Below are 20,696 nucleotides of genomic sequence, written 5' to 3' on the forward strand. Positions count from 1 at the left end.
TATCGGTTTACCCTTTATTGGATTTCTATCTCTCGCTTCACCGCTTATCTGCCTCCCTCACACCCACTTGCTCTACTCACAAAGATGCTCCGAATGAACTATTTAATTGGCATTTCATTTGATTGGTCTGCGCAGGGAAAAATAAGGTGACAATAAAAATGTTTGCACTGATTAAAATCAAAATATTCTTCAAAATGTTTAAATAATGGATGTCGGTCAGTATAGAAAAAAAAATGTTTTCCACCTATTGAGGATTTCTGCTACCTGCTATATTTTTATTTTTTGTCTTCTTCCTGCAGGGACGGCATTTACACTCCTCCACAATGCTTGTCAGCCTTGCCCCGTCTCCCGCCTGTCCTCAGGAAGCACACCACCTCATCACCTCCTGTCACCACCGTCCTCTTGTAACTCCCCCAAAACAGACATTGCGTCGCCCCAATGCTCGGCCACAGCTGCTCCTGCTCTTCCTTATCTTCTTCGCACTCCTGCAGCCCGTTTGTGGTGCTCGGGGCAGGGGTGGAGGTCCAGGTTCAGGACCAGGAGGCGTCCCAGGAGGCCAGGGTGGCCCGAGAGGAGGCAGCACCCAACGCGGCGTTGTCATCCCCCCTCAGTACTCCGCCGGGCCACAAGCTCTTCCCCCAATCAACCCCAAACTCATCAGCTCCCTCAGCATCGCCGTCATCTTGGTCGGGAACTCTAGTGAAGTGGCCCTGGGGGCGGGACTTGAGAAAGAGGACTTCCTGCACATCCCCTACCCCCCAAAGGTGGAGGTGGTCACCATGAACGAGACCGATCCGAAGAGTATCATCAATCGGATCTGTACGCAAATGTCGCGGAACTCTTTGCAAGGCGTGGTTTTTGGCGACGACACGGATCAGGAGGCCATCGCTCAAATCCTGGACTTCATCTCAGCCCAGACACACATTCCCATTTTGGGCATCCGTGGAGGCTCTTCCATGGTCATGGCAGCCAAGGTAGGACGGCTCCAGAGTTTGCTTTTGTTCGGTTCCAACAGCATCTACTTAATACGCCGATCGGTTTGAAAATGACAACTCACGATAAACAGTCCATTTTATTTGATTTTAGTTGATCTTTGCTGTGTGCTTATTTTCATTCCATTTGAAATGAACGCACACCAGGACACAAAAATGAAGCATGTTCTGTCATTCAAATACCGTCCTCCAGGGTGTAAATGGAGACTTTTCAAATACACTGTCAAATGGTTGTGGTTTGTTAACAATTTTTAATTTTTAATTTTTTTAAATTTTTTAAAAATTATTTTTAGCATTACCTACGGATAACTTGTTTTTTCACTTGCATGTCATACATCTAAAGAAAAAAGCTAAAGATAAAGTGGTCCTTTAATAGTCCCACAATGGGGAAATTTGCAAATCTAACATTAACTTGGAACACTTGCTTTGCTCTTAATAATGAAAAAAAAACCCTATTTTCTCACGTATAAAAACTTTCTTTTTTCAATGAGGGCTGCTTTTTCCACCATACTAATGAGTCCAAATAATTTCTTCCCATGACACTATTTTCATATTAATGTGAACTAATAAGATAGTTCACAACTTTTATGAGAGGCTTTCAAATCGGCCTGATTGACCAGGTTATTCTTGGATTATTATATAATTTGATAAATTGCAGAGATTGAGTGTCGAACATTAAGATGCGTGTGTGTGTATTTTAGAAGCGAGGGGTAGGGGAGCCCGGCACTCCTGCAGAAGACAACAATTTATACACTTATATTTTCCCACTCCGTGATTACCGTTGACATTGCCTTGCTTTGTTAAACCGTTTTTCTGCCTTATAGGCTTTCTTAAACACACGCTCACCGACAGAATACCGGATGAATGTGGTGAACATGGTTGGCATGGCAACCATTTCTTATACATTCCTTTCAACTTACTGTAAAAAAAGTAGTTACAGGGAAAATAGAGAGTTAATTCTTGGTCTGACAAAAGCAGTACCTGGAGGCGAAAAGGCAAAATACGAAAAAAAAAAAAGCAAGAGAAGACTTTGATCAGATGAACAAATGCATCAAAATGTGTCATAAAAGAGAAGAGGAAATATGATTGAAAAGAGGTGAGTCATTCTTTGCTTCGTAAAAACACAATGAAACGAGACATTTGCAGGGGTCCCCAACCCCCGGGTGGTGGAATGTTTGGTACAGGGATGCACAGGGACATATTTTATATATTATATATTTTTTTCCAAATCATTTTTTTTTTTAAATCCGAGTTTGGTTTTGTTAATGAGGTGCATATAAACACACCTGTGCCTTTGTCCAAATTCATGATTGACACTTTGTAAATTATGCCTTCAGATGAGAAGCAGAAGATGGGGTCAGTGATGGATTTTTTTATTTTTTTTTCACCGATCATTCTTTCACTGGCCGGGGCCACCACGTGAATGTCGGACTGAAGTTAACTGATTGTAATATTTAATCATATTTTTTTTGTTTTATCCCCTAAAATTGATCAATCATGTGAGCTCTTTTGTCCCCTGCTGTGCACATTCGCTTACCCCATTCACTGCCACTTTGTGTGCTACTTACACGTGTATTTTGACCAGTACACGCGTCACTATTCATCCAAGGCCAGGCCTACTTATAATATCTAATAATATTATTATGAATTTTGTTAAATATTGTTGTAAATCACACTATCTACATATTGGGGCGTGGCGATTGAGGATATTTTAAGCGGTGGCCGTTACATACTTGCATAAATTTTTTTTCCACCAAGATTCCACACTTCTCTACATCATCCACTGAAAAGCCGACATGTAATTATAAATTTAAGTATTGTTATAAATCACATTATCTATATACTGGGGAATGCAGAGTCTGGATATTTTTTTAAGTGGCTGGCTTGATCCCCCATAATTCCATGCATTTTGGTTGTTAAGACAACATACTTTGCAATTCCATCCACAGGTAGACCTACATCTATACTTATTAATTTCATTATGTATTATTTTAAATCAGGGCCAGTGCTTGTTCTGGTGGGGCAACCACAACTAGGCCCCCAGAAAAAGCTTAATAATAAAGGCTCATAATTATTATATTAAATGCTGATTAAGTCATTTATTTTTATTTATGTATTTATTTATTTATTTATTTATTCCCCTCCCCATATTGCAAATTCCCCCTAAACACTGCAATGCAGTCAAAGCGTGTATGCACTGGAGACGGAGCTGCTTTTAATCTCATTGTGCATGTGCATAGAGACAATAAAAGGCCGTTATTTTTTTATATATTTGTTGTGTTATTTTCCGTAATATTTTGGACATACTGCTGTGGTTTTAAGTCCCCCTGTGACTGGCTGGTGACCAGTCCAGGGGGGGTACCCCACCTCTCACCCAAAATCAACTGGGATAGCTTCCACCTCACCCGAGATACTAATGAGGATAAGCGCTCGAGAAAATGGACGCATTTGTCTTCTTTTACTCTTGTACAGCAGTTAATAATGCACAAACTTTTCTTTCCTCATCAGGCCACCAATATTCTCTCCAACTCATTATTTGCCTCTACATTCTTCTCAAATCATTTTTCACCCGGCTTCTATGTAAAGCCAGCCAGTGTATTCATCAATATTTCAGCAATTTGATTTCCATTTAAAAACGTTGATTGCACACGTGTGCTTTTGCAGTGTTTAAATAGCCTTTTCTCGCACAGGAGTCCACATTCTCTGTAGAGATGGCAAGGCCACGTAAACAATAGAGCGGCAAGCTTTTCTTTCCACTCCAGCAGCCTATTTATAATGAGCAAGTTGCGTCATTGACAGATGCAGGTAGGTCCAATCTGCACTAAACAATTTGCACATTTCCATTTCGCCATTAATTCACACGCTACTTTGTGTCGCTATTGGCAGAACAGGGCGACGGCGTCGGTCCGGGCCCGCGCTGGTGCCCGACTCCAGCTCTGGAGACTAATGAGGTCTTCCAGATGTATTGTGGGGACGCACGCTACGTTCCTAGCCTCTGTTTTGTGTGTTCATTGCTGCTGTTGAATGATAAGATAATAGCCTTTTGCCTGCGTTTGGGGAGATTATAGCCATGGTTTTTGGGACACGCAAGATATAGTCAAAAGATGTATAGCATCCGGAAAAATGTTGGCCTTTCCACGGAGCTTCTTTCAGCACATTTCATTTTGTTTGCAATGTTTCGCTTCTCCATCCAACAACGATTGTCGTTACTTTTAATTATGCGGGAAGGCTTACAGTTGCTGCGTGTTAAATACTAATCTCTCGCGGGGTGAAAAAGTGTCTGCCAGGTGGTCGATAGGGAACGTGGAGCGAATCAGCGTCGGCGCTGTGGTGAGATTTGCCCAACTGAATGAAAGGCTGGGACAAAGTGCCATTAAAAATCCTCTTTTTCCACACTCATAATCGCATAATCCTCATAGTCGGGCAAAGGTAATTTAATGTTTTTGTCGGAAAACAAAAAAATGGTCAGGCTTCAACCGCTTCAATCATCTGCATAGCAGTAAAACTGAAATTCTGTCAAAGGATTGTGCATAAAAAAAAAATGACGGTAGATATGGAAGTTTTTGCAAAAAGATGTAGCCCAACGTCACATAGTGTCGTTCTGAGCTCGCATGCCGTTTCTTCAGAAACAAAAATAGTTGAGACTGAATCAGCAGCACCTCTGCTGCTGCTCTCCATTGCTTGAAGACTATGACTCACCAATTAATTCCTCCCAATCGGAGGAATTCTAAACGCTCAATTAATTATGATGTCCATCCCTAATTTGATATAAAACTTCTCAACTGAAATAACATTTGAACTATCTGACAGATACAGCACTGCAGATCATTGATTTGTGTAACATTTTTGACCAGGTACTTGCTGCTAGGCAAAACGCGCAACATAATGAAAAAGATGGCATTAGACCAGCCATGCCCACGAGCATGTTTGAATGACAAACGAGGTGTCTGACAGCGCAGTGCTCCTCGACGCACAGTAGACGAGAACAGCAAGTCACACAGACGCACGCCAAAGAAATGACTCTAAAAACAGCACTCTGAAGATTAAAGGTTTATTTTCATAATTTCCACGTGAATCACTGCTCTTTATTACATATTGACATCATTAATGTCATTATTCTCCCACAAAAGTGGGCATCCTGTTTTTCCCGCTGTGTAATTTGCTTTATTTCTCCTGATACCAAATACGCGTGGAAATATTTTTCCAGCATTAGACTAATGCATATTTCTATTATTCTAGAAATAATTGCTTTTTTGGGGTCTTTGCGGATTGTCAAAACTTGTATGCAATTACAGTAGTTGATCCTAAATAGAATCAACATTTTAAATTTTCACAAAATGAGCTGTGAATCCGACTTACCTTGCGCACGTCGTTTGCTGAAGACTGACACCACTTCCTCATGCTCGTTTCTCATTTTAAGTAGTACAGATTGCGGCATATGTGCACCTTGCAATCGCATACCTCGGGTCAAAAAACTTAAAATATGTTGATAGTTTTTTTTGTCAATTTTCAGTACAATTGATTTTGAACATATAGTGCCGTAGTGGACGATAGTCACTAGTTGGTGTTTGGAAAAATAGTCGGCAGAGGGGCGGTAATGTAGCTGAATTTCGAGACCATATTGTTGAGATCAACTTGCCTCTGCTTTGTAAACTAGCTAAACTCGTTTTCACAGCCATGTTGTTAGTGTAAGAGCACTGCACATCAGCGAGGATTCGCTTTGTACTATTCAAGACAATGAATAAATTCATTAATTAAAAGACTCGAATGAATCGTTAAATATGATTAATTGCCCAAGCCCTTGTTCGTTTGATTCGCTAAGGCATCACAGACACAGTTGACCCCAGAAACAAATGTGCATTAATTCATAGCATCTTGCAGTCTAACTAAAAAAAAAATCTGATGTGGTGGACCACATCTGGGTCCCCGGGCCTTGAGTTGGACACCAGTGCACTGAACTAACTCCAACAGTCTTGGCTGCTCCATCAACAATACTCATGTGCATATTGCACTAAAAGATCAGTTGTCTTGTGTAGTATTCTGACAAGAAAATTAATCCTCATTGTCAGAAGAGAGCATCTGTAATGCGGGAGATGTTCGTCATCCATTTCACATGTCACCTTGATGGGTCTGTTTCCTCTATTTGTGCACTGTCATTTTGACAAAGATGTTCCATCAATCAAAACAAGAGTATTGATGCCGTTTTGTTGTGAGTGTAACATAGCACCTATGCATCTTGTTTAATTGGAATGAGCAATTTTGCCACTGTCAATCAAAGCATTCTATTAATCAGTTTAATGGGTCATTTTGTATTGTCTGCATCAATTCACGCGCCATCAGGCGCAAAACTATGAGCAAATAATTCCGTGTTTTTTCTTAAGTGTTTGTAAATGCCAGCGTTCCGACAAAGCAAAAAAAAAAAAAAAAAGCAAGCTCCCGGTAATTTTGACATCTTTCATCAACAAAAGCCTGAGGTGGCTCTCTGTCAGTACACTGAGGAGGGAAATATGTCAAGTGTACATCAACCACACAGCATTTTTTTTTTCTTGTCTTGTCTTGTTTCATTTAAGGATCAATTTTTGCCGCGCTCTCCCAGATCTTCCAATCACCCTCTGCATAAACTTAACTGCTTTGCAAAGTTTAAAATGAAACGCGGTGGGGCCTTTAAGGTGTGACACAATTTTTCCTGGGCAGCTGATCCATCTTGAAATAATGTTTTCCTTCACGAAATGCAGCCGTACCTCCACTAATGAGCGACTTGGCTTGAGATTTTTTTGGTCGCTGTTTCGTTTTTTTTTTTTTGTTTGTTTGTTTCTTTTTCTTTCTTGTGTTGCCCGCAAAACGCCGCGTTCCAAATGCTACATAATGGCAGCAAATTTCACAATGGACAAGAGATATTGAACATTTCTACCGAAAAGAGGCCATGTGCTCGTTTGGAGCATGTGAGCATTTGTCACGATAGTAATAATTTAGCCACGTAAACAATTAATGTATGACACGCTTCAGTGACGCAATGTCAGCTTTAATAAACATCTCGAGGAGCGATCATCTCAATTCCTCGAAACATTTGTTGCTTCTCCCACCTCACTCCTCGATGGAAGTTTTGGAATTTTCTAACAATAGTGAATAACTGGACCACAGCCAATCAAAAAGTTGCTGTGGCTTTCATGTTCTCTGATTGGTTCACCTCATCGGAGAGAAAAAATTTTAAATGAAAGTTAACAAAAACATTACAACAATATATATGTCTCTGAAAAAAAATCACAGTATTTAGAAAATAAAACATTAACAAGGTTTATTCAATTCATTTTTTTCAAGTCCGTCGGGCCGGATTAAAACATTTGACGGGCCGCATGTGGCCCACGGGCCGTAGTTTGCCCACGCCTGATTTAGAGCATCCAATCCACCTATCATGCATGTCTTTGGAATGTGAGAGGAAACCGGAGAAATCCCACGCAAATCTCCCCTCATCACTATCATTATCTCGTGTCGCTCTTTACCTTGAACACTATTACTTTTTTCTTTTGCTCTTTCTCTCTTTCTGTATCTGTTTCTCTGTCCCTCTACCCTTCTCAGTTTTTCCTTTGTGCTTACTTCTCGCTCGCTCGCTCACTCTCTCTCTCTCTCTGCATAAAATCTGTTATCCTTAATTTTCCGCTTTGTGTATATGTGAGAGCGAAGCAGGCGGGAGTTCATCTAGGAGCTCCCATGACACCTTGCAACACTAAAAAAAACAAGAAAAACGCAGGACTGCATCTAGGCGAGTCATCAGTTCACTCTTTTTCTTTGCCCTCGTCCCTTTTGTGCTACGGTTCAACTCTGCCTGAATACGGTCCTCTGCACCATCAGGATTCATGATCTTTACACTTCAACACATTTCTACTTCCAACTCGTTCGGTACACAATCAAATGTGGGCCCCTCCCTCGCCTTTCTTACTCCATTACGAGTCTACTTCATCAGCGGGCGTGCTGTGCGTGGTCTGCCTGACTAATTTGGGAGATCACAGGCGACGTGGCGGCGTTGCACTCGGTTACAGCACGTTCAACAAATTATTTATTTATTTATTTTTTTTTTTTTAACCCCCCCTCTTGCCGTTGCCTGGCCTTTTAACATTGCAGCACATGAATCCTAATTATCCCGCTAATCTTATTAATTCGGCAGCATGTGGGAACGATGTCAAGCTTTTCAGACAGGAAAATGACAGTGGTCAGCTTGATCACTTTTGATTCCCAATTAGTTGGAGACAAAACCAGCATCGATCGATTACTGACCCTCGTCACACACGATAAATATCATTTATAGTCTGAGGAAGGACCTTTAGTGCCTGGCTGTGGTTGACTTATGAGGCATATCAGTCGAGCTTGTGGCTCTTTCCCGTCGTCTGAAGGAAAACTCAGCAAAGGGGACAATCTGGCTTCCAAAAAAGGCCTTCCTTGCCTTTTAGAGGGTTTCATTTCCAAATATTCACTATGCGTTATATGTTGATGTTGAGCTTGTGTCGCAGCTTCCCACAACGGGAATTTACTTAGATGAGCAACAGTTGAGCTTTCTTGTTTTAATCACCCTTTTCTCAACAGTCATTTTGTTATAAGAAGACGATAGATTAGGCTGTACATTTCTGAACATGTACGTCTGGTGTGTTTGAATGAAAATTGTCACATTCAAGTCCATACGTGCGTCTTCTGCTGCCTCTCTCGTCCTCCAAAATGTAATTGGTTTGTGCTTGTGTAACAAATGTATGGGAAATGAGTCCAATTTGCCAACGAGTGACATCATCAGGTGTGCCCTAATGCAAGATGCAATCCTAAATTTCTGCCAGTTAGTGGACACTAACTTTCAGTTAGCAGCACATATGATGGGAAATCCGTAGATGAGCGCAAGCGGGCGGATCTGACAGTGGGCGGGCCGCGCTACTGTGGGCGTGCTTACTGCCAATTTCATTAAACGTCAGTCAAAGCATCTCCTCATCACATAGTTTTAGCATTGGATAGTGTTTCGATATTGTTTCAATGGAATTGACCGGTTTTGTTTTGTGTGTGTGTGGACTGGCGGCAATTTATTGCGTAATGACGTCGGAAAACCATTTGGAAATGGAGACTTTTTTTTTTTCCCTGTGCACAATGCACACCCTAACGTTGACCATTTATTTTAGGGGAAATTATTAGTATTATACACGGATAATTACGGTAATAGTCACTACACTCGAGGTCTCACAAGGGTCGACATGGCTACAAGTTTAAGTAGTCCATGTCACCAGAGGTTAAAAGTTAACTCTGAAAACAACTGTATGCTGGTCACAAACGTCATCTTTCGGTGCTCTTTTGAGTTTTGGGAATACAGAGGATGAAAAGAAAGTGTCAGATAAAAGATGTAATATGAGGTGCTAGCGGGTGTAAAAAAAAAAAACTAAATTAAAAAAAAAATTCTCATAATGTGGTGGTTTTCATGCTTTTGCATCAGGCTGAGAGGACCGACCGTTAAATGGGGAGAAAGATGACTTTGGTATTTAATCCCATAAGGTCAAGTTATCTCTAAATGCATTGAGGAGGGTGGTGGTAGTAGCGGTAGCAAATATGACCAACTGCTTTCATTCATCGCTGAGACTCCAACTTGTTTATAATGTTGAAACATTTCATCTAAATAAAAGTCTAATTGTTTTTTATTTAGCGGCATTTTGTTCCAAATATGTATTTTGTTTTCATTTGATTGCATGTTACCTGGCTGAACTTGTTCGAAAGATCTTTGATGCATTGAAAAAGTCATTTGTGTCTTTTATATTTGAGTACAACTGAGCGACGATGTACAATATGTTGTACTTGCCGTTTTTCATGAGTCTTGAAGGTGTGTTTGTTTTAACGACGGCGCTCAGTATGTGAAATGTGTTTGTGACTGCTGCTGAGCATGACTGACACATGGAGATGGCTTGCCATTATAAATGTTGACAGTGACACCCGCTGAGTGGCACTTTTCACTCACACTTTCCTCCTGTAAACCGTGACCTCATTCCTGCTCCACTCCCACGACAATGTGGGGACATCTAAAAATTGGGACGTCTCAATTTAGTTCAGATGGTCAGCATCTGTAGAATGAAAGTTCTTTTTCATACCTGGACTATTATAAGATCAGCACCTGCCAAACGGCTGTATAAATATGTCCCGACCACGTTGCGATGCCGGCTGAACATCGACATTGTGTCATTTTAATTGGTGGAAAAAAAGGATCAGTGTCAGCGGATTTATTTCGTCAACTGGGAGGCACAATTCCACACGCTGATGGGACTTATCACAAACGATTTACAGATTTAAAAAAAAAAAAATTGTATTTAGTTGTGTGTGTGTGCCACGTGCATTGCGTTGCTTAGCAACCTGGACAACGTTCGCTCACTTCGCACCATGTCCCATGTCTTTACTCTTAAAGTTGAAACCTAATATTTTTTCTTTTGCTACCAATTCCAGTTTAAAAATAAATGTAGCCTAATAGTATTTAAACGGCTTTTATTGGACTCTGATTTCAACACGAGATATTTATCAAATTGTTAAATTACCGGTATGAGATGATCATACATTTATTTGGGTTCTCAGTCATAACGGACCTCAGGAAAAAAAAAAATTACTATGATGCGGCCAGAGACAAAAATGAGTTTGACACCCTTGCGACGAGTTCATTTCACATTTTAAGCATGACATATTTCCCAAATGGATCTCTATGGAATAGACGTCTCAGGAAAAGTGCAGAAATCCTCAAATTTCAATGAGTCACACCTTGCAATGTAGCTGCGTGTCAGAAGCCGAGATGGTGAATCGCCTCATCTTGAAAGCGTGCGAGAAATGCATTAAAAGAAATTGACATATGTGATCGTGGCAGAATTTTCCTCTAAATTATTAACTATAACTGTGCATCACATTTAAACACAGCTTTAGCTGACCAAGGGCTAAAAGTAAAATACACACAAATATTGAATAACATACTCATATATATTCATTTTCTTTGTTCGCATAGTTTGTAATAGCTTAAAAAAAAAAAAAAAAAAAAACAGACTACAGAGCTATACCGAGTCATTTGTGTGAAGTCTATCACTGTTGAAATGCATTTACTTTCATGCCTGGTTATACACTAGTAATTACTAAATCCAGTCAGAGGCACATTCCTAACACTCTGCACACAAAATTGAAATAAACAAACAAACAAAAAGAACAGTCGCTATATGGCGAAGGAACACTGTAATAGCAAATTGTTATCCCCCATAAGCAGATCAGCAATGTGACTTGATTTTGCCTGTTTTAGTTCATACAGAGTGCACTTTGTATGAGTGTGAAGAGCTTGATAAGAGCACGACGCAGTCTTAGTTGTGCCGTGACACTGCAGCTATTCTCCCCTGCAGAGTGTTGTCACGTTTCGTCAACACTCACTGCTTTACACGACCATCTTCATATTCTTGCTCGCTTTCCTTCATTTTCCGTTCTGTTTCTGTGGATTCCACGCTGCTCGTTCTCATTTTCTCCTCTTCTATCTTTACGCCACATCTTTGTCTTTGCACTCGCTCTTCACTCTAATCTCCCTTTTTTTTCCCCAGCCTCCCGCTCGGCATCAAAGTAAGCCCTGCTCCTCGACAGGCGCCAGCTCACGCGGCTTATTTTCTTTCCCATTTCAACGGCAAAAAAAAAAGAATAGTGTGAGAATTTCCTGAATTTTATTGTCATAGGAAAATCAATCAGTGCCAGAGGGCACAACACGTGAAAATGGAGGTTATAGATGATCAAATGATACACAAAAGTCACCTAAAACAAGATTCTCACATCTAGATTTCACTTTTTTGAGATTCTAGTAAACTTTTCTACATTGTTTGGCGCTGATTCAAAATAATACTATATTGAGTAATATTTATAAAGTAAAGGTTCAGCAGTGAATATTTTTTCCAGAAACATCATAACTATAGATGACAATGTATGGCAAAATTGCAATATCTAGTTTTTGTTTTGTTTTTTAATGTCAGAGAATATGGCCTTTGAGATCCAGTACGTTGAAAAATAAATACAAGAAATCAAATAAAATTAACTCATTGATTGGTTGTTTTTATAATATTTATTCTAATTCGATATCAATTTTAGGGCAATGGTAAAATATTTCTGAAAATATTTGAATGTTCTAAACTCTTGTTTTAATGCCAGTGTTGCCTTTGTGGATAATCAACAAACCAAGTAGTGCACGAACCTTTTTCCTCAGTTGCTTTAAGTCATGATTAAATAAAAATTCATCCTACAAAATTGACTGGATTTTCTCGCTCACTTTAATCCAAACGGAGCATCCTCAGTGACTGTCAGAGCTCAGACCCACACATATGACGTATCCATTGAACATGTATTTATTTATTGCCATGAGCGACACACGTTTGTTGCCATCATTGCATAACTACCGTGTACTGTACGCACTATATACTATTTTTGCTGAAACATTTCTTTCTGATGACGAGTGGAAGTTAACTCTTAAGTCCTCATTAGCCGTCCTTTTTCTCCACCCCAACACAATAAACGCAGCGAGGAATTTATGTACGGTCCACTTCTGCCGCCCATAGTTATGTTGTGCTAGTTCTAAACAGCGCAAGAGTGATCATTGGAGTGTGCGTGTCGTTGTCGGTGGTTCCATGCTGAGATTTTTAAATTTTTTTCAGCAGCCAAATTTTGATAAGTAAAATCAGAGCAATGAGTGCAGCTCGTGTGATGAGCAGCACGATTGTCACTTGTTTTCCCAACGGGGACCAACCGATAGTATAATTGAGTGAGCGCAGAAGCAGCCTGGAATGGACCTATCATAGTCGACCTCAGCTGTGTTGTTGACTGTAATTGTGCTCATATGTGTCAGCTCGCCCATGTGTGCAAATGCCAACACCGACTTTCTGCGCAACTATATTTTTACACATATACAGTGCAACAGAGTGTAAGTAGATTTTTATTTTTTCCCCCCACACACTAATGGCATCTTTAGCACGGCCGTTTCCATGGGAACGGAGTTGCCACGGAAACACTGCACGTCTCTTTGAATTAGAAACGTCTCCTCCTATCTCCTCACGCCGGCCTGTCTGTCCCTCTTTCACTTTCTCGCCATCTTGACTCGCGCCTCTTTGACAGGCCAGCTGCTGTCAGTCACAACCACTTGAGGAAGACGCATGGTCCAAAAAATAAAAAAAAAGGAGGAATTGCCAGGAAAGCGTGCGACTGGTGTTGCATTTGTACTTTCCATGAACATAAAATAACCTTGAGCGAGACCGTTTTTTAAATTTTTTTTATCAAAAGCAGCACGTTGGAACAGGAAGCTGACGTTGAATGGCACTCAAAAGACAACAATGACGAAAGGGATTCTACAAAGTGACGAGCGGCAAGATTGAAAAGGGGACGGAGAGGAGGGAGTGTGACATATATGACGAGGCGTGATGGAGACTGCTGATGAAAAGGATGATTGAGTTCCGCGCTCCCGTATCAGTAACCAGGCTGCCACACTTATCCGGCCTATCTGATTTTATCCTATTAATTTATTTTCATGTTGCGCGTGTGCAGCACAGCGGAGATGAGGCTGTGAGGGAAAGGAGGGTAGAAAAAAGTGCAGGAGCCACCAGTGAATGGAGCTATACGTGTACAAATGAGAGCTGGGAGAAAATCCCGTTCATCCCCCGGGTGGTGATAAATTCCTGGAAGCACACGAGGGATGCGCCGTGAGGGAAGAGGAGGTGAAAAGGAGATGCAGGAAAGGAAGCGGCGTCCAGACGTGTGCGACGGGAGAAAGAAAATCACGTCATGACAAGGTTTTGAACCCTGTGTCTCAAATTGCACTGCACTTGACTCCAGCGTGCACCTCTCGCCTCAGGTGTTCAGAGAAATGGATGACATAGATGGCAGAGAGGAACAAAAAGGGAGGGAGGACATGTGCTTGCCTTCACTTTGTTAAAGAAACTTAAAGGCCGGATTTGCTACGGCAGGGAGAAGTTTTCCGCTTGTGAAAACATTTTTAAAATGCCGAAAACAAAAATAATCGTACCATATTGTGTACTCAGTCTGTGTGATTTTTTTTTTTTGCTCCGATACGGTCATAATGGAACGCTACACGCGTAAAGATTGTGCTCCGTCACATATCTCAAAACAAATCCGAGGAGGCAGGACTCTTGCATGTTCACTTGGATCTATCAAAAAAAAAAAAAAAAATGAAGTACAAACACTACTGGATATGTTGCGTCGACTTTTTCTAGTTCGGAGGCAAAATTATTGTAGCATGGCGACGTCGTCAAAAGAGCTTTGGAAAATGCTTTTTGTTTCCACTTTTTGTACATAAAAAAAAAAAAGACATTGGGTCGGACATGTTTGTTTTTAATTATGTCCGCTTCTTGTTTCTCAGTCAGGCTCCTTCTTTGATTGGCAAAATTTCTCTAAGTGGTGATTCCGGAGAGAATGTTCTGTGCAGGTTCGAACTTAGACTATTAGTTACCTCTGCTTGCTTTTTTATGTTTCCTCAACAATCTCTCTATAAACCTGAAAGTAGTCTGCTAATAGTATTATTTTAAAAAGTCGTAAGTTGTGGATGGTTGTCTTGGCGCCACTTGAGAATTTCACAAAAATAGTTTGGACTGTTTCTTTCTTCATCCTCAGTGAAGCCTGTTTTATGGTTTATGTCAGAGTTTATTGTTGTTTGCGACTTTCACTTTTTAAAAAAAAAAAAAAACAACAAAAAAAAAAAAACCTCATGCACTTCAGATAACTTTAGGCTCTTTGAGTTTAACTGCGACAAGGTATGGCTGCTACGAGACACGGATGAGAGGCGGCATTTTTACACAACGACTTTGTCATTGCATATTTTAGTCGAAATAAAGTGCCTGAAGCATCAGTGTGAAACTGGCTTATTGGAGATCACACAATCCTCCTAATTTAAGATGATTTCATGCTTGGAACCTACCATCTTTTTCATGTTAATGTTGATGCTTAGATGCAAAAAATATTACCAGCCTTGAATTTCCAACTGCCTTGAGGTACATTCAGAAAGACCGAAGCCTTCATTTATGTTTGAAACGGTTTCGTCGACTAATTATCACCACTTTGTAAATCATTGCCCGTCATATTCGTGTCCACAGATTAGTGCGCTAAATTGCCTTTTATCTTACTTTCCAAGCTTTCGTTCCCATGCGGGAAGTGTTGATTTGTACTGAAACCCACGGAAATGAAATAATTATGACAATATTTCATTCTGGAAATTGAAACATGGATTCACACTCACTACTAATAGCTGCCTGTATTAATAAAATGCAGTGACGTAGATGGACAGATTTATTATTTTTAATGGCCTTAAATGGTTGTCGCTTCAAATGCATATGCTCCATTGACCAAACTGGCAAAAAGTGATTTATTTATGAAAATATAGTTGAACACAAAGCGGATATATTTGCAAGGAATCGTCACTTTTTCTGTTGGACGAATGACAACAAATTCACAGGGTAATTCATGGGTGCAAATTTCTTCTCACTGAAGTGGGGAAAAGAGACTTGAGGAAAAAAAAATACCCGCGCGCGCGTGTGTGTGTATAGAACACACTCCGTTCCAAGTGGAGTTTGCACTATAGTGTTGAGTGTTGGTTTTGATTTCACGTGTGACTAACTGTTATCCAAACTGTTGACGGGGGTGATTTGGATGCGCTTGAATAGAAGCGGGCCATGTAAAGCGGTGCCATCATCTCTGACTGTGTGACAAGCTCACCTTCACTACTGAGAGCAAAGCAGAGAATGAGTTCCATGTGGGAGAGAGCCTCCTCGCTGCACACATTTGGGCTCTCTTAGCGGAATAGGATGACTCATCTGCATCCGTTTAGAAAAGCATCTCAGCATTCTAGCAGCGGTCAGGTATCGACTGTGAGAGTCATATAAAAGTGCTTCAAGTTCACACGGCTATTGATAGACTAAAGCAATTATTTCCGTTTGAGATCGGCTGTTACAAACTGAGGTTAGGCATATGACACGTGCAAAGAAACGTCAATGCAGTTATGTATTTATCGATGCTTCTTCATCTGCCATGGGGTTTGTTTGTTTTTTTCGGACACATATACCCGTTACGCAGCTTGGTTGCACGGGTCAAGGCTAATTGGTTGTGCGGCTAGTTTCGATTGGCGCTATCTTGCCCAATCAGTATACGCGGCTCCCGTGTGTGTGTGTGTGATTAATTACAAGCATTGCCGCCAGTGCAAACGAGCATAATCAACTCGTCATGAAGGCGCTTTCCATTAACTGGTGGGGCCAAGGGTAACGCCAAATTGACTGCTCCACTTGTCTTGGCTCTTTTTGAAGGGATTGGTACCTGAGAAAGGGAGGGGCTATATTTTTTGAGTTTGAAATCAACAGAGGGAATATATGACAGTCGGGTAGTGTTTTATCAATTTTCAGTTTAGATAAACACTAAGCGCGTATTATTTTGTATGACACACAGATTAATTGTACCTTCAGCCATCTTGTCGAAGGCCATTTAAGTGTTCTGTCTGCCATTATACATCATTGACATCCATTTGCATTTAATAGTTTTCGTCAAGTAAGTAACTGATCATTTTCTCAAGCAATTAAGTGAAATTGGATAATTATTTGGCAGTATGACGATCTCTCACGTCACACTGTGATGCTGCAGTTTTTTGGGGGAACCGCTCGAGTTTGGGACAATACATATTGTTGTATAACGATTGGGAACGCTAACTTGCATGCAAAAGTCTGTAGTACTGTGTCAATATAATAATAATAATAATAATAATAATTACCATCATCATTGTCATCATCATCATCATAATACAGTCAGATTAAAAATACATTTTATTCATATTGTGGTTTTAAAAGTACTCAAATATAATTCACTGTATGTGCCAGCAGCATATAATGGAAAAAAAAAAACTAAAATCCTAAAAAAATAAATAAAAAAAAAAAACAGATTACAAACTGTTCAATTTGGAGGGTGGGATTGAGAAGGAATTTGAATGTTCGCAAGGTAAAGCAATTCTATCAAGGGTGGGAGTGATAAAACATGGTCCCCTTGATGAGATTTCTCACAAGAACAGGTCCATGTAGGTTGCATTGTTTTTTGTTTTTTTTGTGTGTGTGCGCTAAAACCATGCAAATTTCCCAATTCTGGGATTAATAAAACATTATCTAGTCCAATCTAAATCTCTCAAAACTTTCTAAAGTCTTTTGACGTTATGTTCAACAACGATGTAATGATGTCACACCATCGCCAAAAGATCAAAGTATTTTCTAAGCGTCCAATGAGAATGCGCCGATATCATGTCTATGTTTAAAAAAAAAACAAAAAAACGATGATCAATTACTTTTTGAGTCGCTATCCCGCTGAATAGGAAACTTTGCGAATAGAACACCCATAAATGACAAGTCATATGAACAATATTTGAATGGTTGAAGCTCTATGAACGTGTGTGTGTGTGTGTGCTGGATTTTTTTTCTACCTGAGCAGTGTTAAGTTTATTGAGACTCTGCATTTCTGGGAGATTCTGTGTTTCAGTTAAAAGAACAAGCTTGTGGCAACTGAAATGATTTCCCTCTGCATGGTTTGGACTTCTTCCCTCGCAGTAAGGACTGCGTTCATTTCCATGTTCCATTTCCCTGAAGGGCTCCTGAGAGATGTTTAGCTCCTTGAGCTGCCTCTTTTGTACTACAGCGGAGGAACATAGCAGAATCATGAGAAAAGATGGGTAGAAGTTGAAATGCCCTCCTTGAAAAAGATTGTGTTGAAAATGTCCCACTAAGGCTGCCTTATTTAACCGATACAAAAAGTATAGACGTGTTTTTGTATTCGTTTCAACTGTTCTAGTTGAAAAGCTTTACTTCCCGCAAAATTTTGGGCTTGAATGACAAGGTGTCAGGAGTCACGCGGAATCCAGTGTAACAATGGACGATTGAGTAGGACGCTTGATTGCTTCCTTCTTGGGGTGCTCCCAGTGACAATGGAGGTGAGTGTTCACTGGGCATTGCATGTTTGTAAATGAGGCTGACACGGTTTCAAGACAAAAGAGATTCATTAGCACTCATTAGACAGTCAGTAGATTACAAGCCAGTAGCCGCTGGCGGACAATGGAAGAGATCATGCGTTCTTTTGGAAGGTTCTGTAAATCAGAACGGTCTGCTGTGGCTCATGCTCGCAGAGACATTTAGAAATGCAAAAGATAAATGCATGATGAAATGATTTTAGTGATTAGAGTAAAAGAAGGAATACAATTGTTTAAGGTGTATCTCAGTGATTGGACAACTACAATGTCCGTGGCCGATGTCTTGTGAATGTATGATTTTTAGAAATATCTCCTTCCTCTGTGATCTCCTGTGCTTTTAAAAGTGGGTTACATTTGCAAATCCCTCCATGTGCAGGCTGAACGTTTTGATTGTGAATTATTGATACAAATTATTTTGAAAGAATCATTTTTAACCCACAAAATATCTTCACAAAGCATTTATTTGCTTGCATCTGCAATTTTGAGTTTTGGACCATAACTAAGAAGATTTGAAAATCATAATTTTAATAGATGATGGGAAACTTACTCCATTTGAGCCAGTGGTCCCCAACCCCCATGTACTAGGCCGCAGAACACTTTGCACCGGCCCGGTGTGGACCACACAAATGGAAAAAAAAAAAAAAACGCAACAAACTTGCAGTGCTTCCAGTTTCTTTATTATTTGAGGCTGAAAAAAAAGGCCGATTTGGGCATTGAATTGTTCTTTGAGGGATTATAATGAATATAACATAAAAAAATAAAAAATAAAATTAAGTTGCCACTTTTTAAAATTATTTTCAAGCAATTTATAACCCAATCCAAAGCTCCTCTGCTAGTTGCGACCAAGTAGTAAACTACAATTTGCCTCTATTATGTTAAATGTGATAAAAATCAACAAACATTTCCTCACACTTGACCACATTCTCCAAAATCAATTAATCCATTATAATGTCTGTCTTTAGTTTCAATCCAATTTTAAATGGTTGATCAGATAAGAATCTCTTTCATCAAAAGTAGTAATGACTTAAAACATCTTCCTGTCATGAATCTAAATGCTAAATGTTGTTCTTGCATCTTGTCTGCAGAAAGCATCAGGAGTATTCAAGCTTCACTAATGAACAAGCAAACAAAGAACCTCAACTCCAATTGAGTGCAGGGGCATGAAATATCTTTACCGTAATGAAAATAATTAAAATGACGTTGACTCACACACAAACAGGAAACAATTGCACGCACTGTGTCCCATTTTTTTTTTTTTCATCTTTCAATGCAGCCGCACACGCTCAAGAAAAAGTCCCACTGCGGGAGTGAATCATATTCCGCCGCTTCTTCAATCATTTCCTGGACAGAAATAGCAACGTGTCATTCAAACAGGACATTATAGGATGTTTAAAATCGACTAAGTGAACCTGAGAGGCTTTTGAAACGGGGTCATTGATAATTAAACAGCTGAATATGAGATTAATTAACAGCGTGTGCCTCTACGTGTGCGTGTGATTTGAAACATGGTGGCGGGTTCGCGCTGGGAAAGATTGACAGCAACGACAGCGCGCTGACTGTGAGGAGGGACCATAGAGGGAGGAAGATGAAAGGAGGCGAAAGACGAGTGTGATAAAGTGGAAAAGCTGATTGTTGCCGGGCGCACGCTGCCGTTTTGTGTGTCACGATGTGTGCGTGTGCGAGAGCTCTGAGCTTTTGCCTGTTTTGTCAAGCAAGATTCTCCCTCTCGCTCCCTCTTCCCAATCCTCTCCCACCAGAGCTTGTTGAGCGTCGGGCTTATACGTTGCTCTTCCCCTGCAAATCTAATTGGAGACAGGCTTTTATAGGCATGACATGGAGATGAGTTGCCAAATCCTTTCAGGCCCGCGGCACTGTACAGTGACGCAGCAGGACGATCCCTGACAGTCTTAATGGCTCTATGCTGCGTTCAAAAGAATTGGAAAGTAGAACTTCCGAAGTCCGTCCTTAAAGGGTTCCAAGCGGAATGCATGGCAATGTTAATAAGGATGGCCAATATTGGCTTTATTGATTCCAAAGAAGCAAAGGAACAGTGTTCGGAGAAGACAAGTATATGGGTTAAAAATTCCGAAGTATATTACATAAACTTTCACAGCAATTTTTGCTGTTGTTTATGGATCCTATTTGCCACAACCAATTTGTGTAACAATGTGTAATGCCTTCGCATATGGAAGAGACATCATTAATGCAGTTTTCAGCCATTTATATAGGCAGTGGGAGAACAGCAAAATATAATTGATTTTTTTCCCCCCCAAAATATGGCCCGGGAAACAAAGTCTGAATTTATTTTGCAATGTAATATCTAACTAATCAACACAAACCAAGAAAAAGTGAAAAAATCGTGAAAACGTTGAATTCAATTGCAATGAATATCTGAGTATATAATATAAAATCTCAAGCATAAATGTATATGTGTGTGTGGTGAAGAGGTGCCAAATGAAACTTTTTGCAATGGTCCACTTCATTCGGTTTTGGTCTCATTGCTTTGTGTGCAGTGGGTCTACGTAACTCGACAAGTAACCACTGATAAAAATTAAGGTGCTCAAGTTTTTGATTATTGGGGATGGATGACTAATTTCAGGGACCAAATGCATCACTGGTAGTCGATTGAGGCCAAAAGAATCAAGAGACATGAAATGGTGAAAAACAGTTTAACACGATAGGACCTATTTCTG

General features: G+C 40.2%; 1 protein-coding gene across 4 annotated transcripts in view; it reads left to right on the plus strand.

Moving 5' to 3' along the window:
• Positions 1 to 20,696, plus strand: part of grin2bb (glutamate receptor, ionotropic, N-methyl D-aspartate 2B, genome duplicate b) — an 85,731-nt gene that overhangs the window by 23,039 nt on the left and 41,996 nt on the right. For all 4 annotated transcript variants that reach the window (XM_088301754.1, XM_088301757.1, XM_088301755.1 and 1 more), the window contains exon 3: positions 300 to 974. In XM_088301754.1, the coding sequence (XP_088157880.1) occupies positions 300 to 974 (675 nt within the window). The remainder of the gene's footprint in view (positions 1 to 299; positions 975 to 20,696) is intronic.

The sequence above is a fragment of the Idiotropiscis lumnitzeri genome, chromosome 8 (genome assembly GCF_059441095.1).
Source record: "Idiotropiscis lumnitzeri isolate Australia: NSW breed Sydney's pygmy pipehorse chromosome 8, RoL_Ilum_1.0, whole genome shotgun sequence".
Classification (NCBI taxonomy): Eukaryota; Metazoa; Chordata; class Actinopteri; order Syngnathiformes; family Syngnathidae; genus Idiotropiscis; species Idiotropiscis lumnitzeri.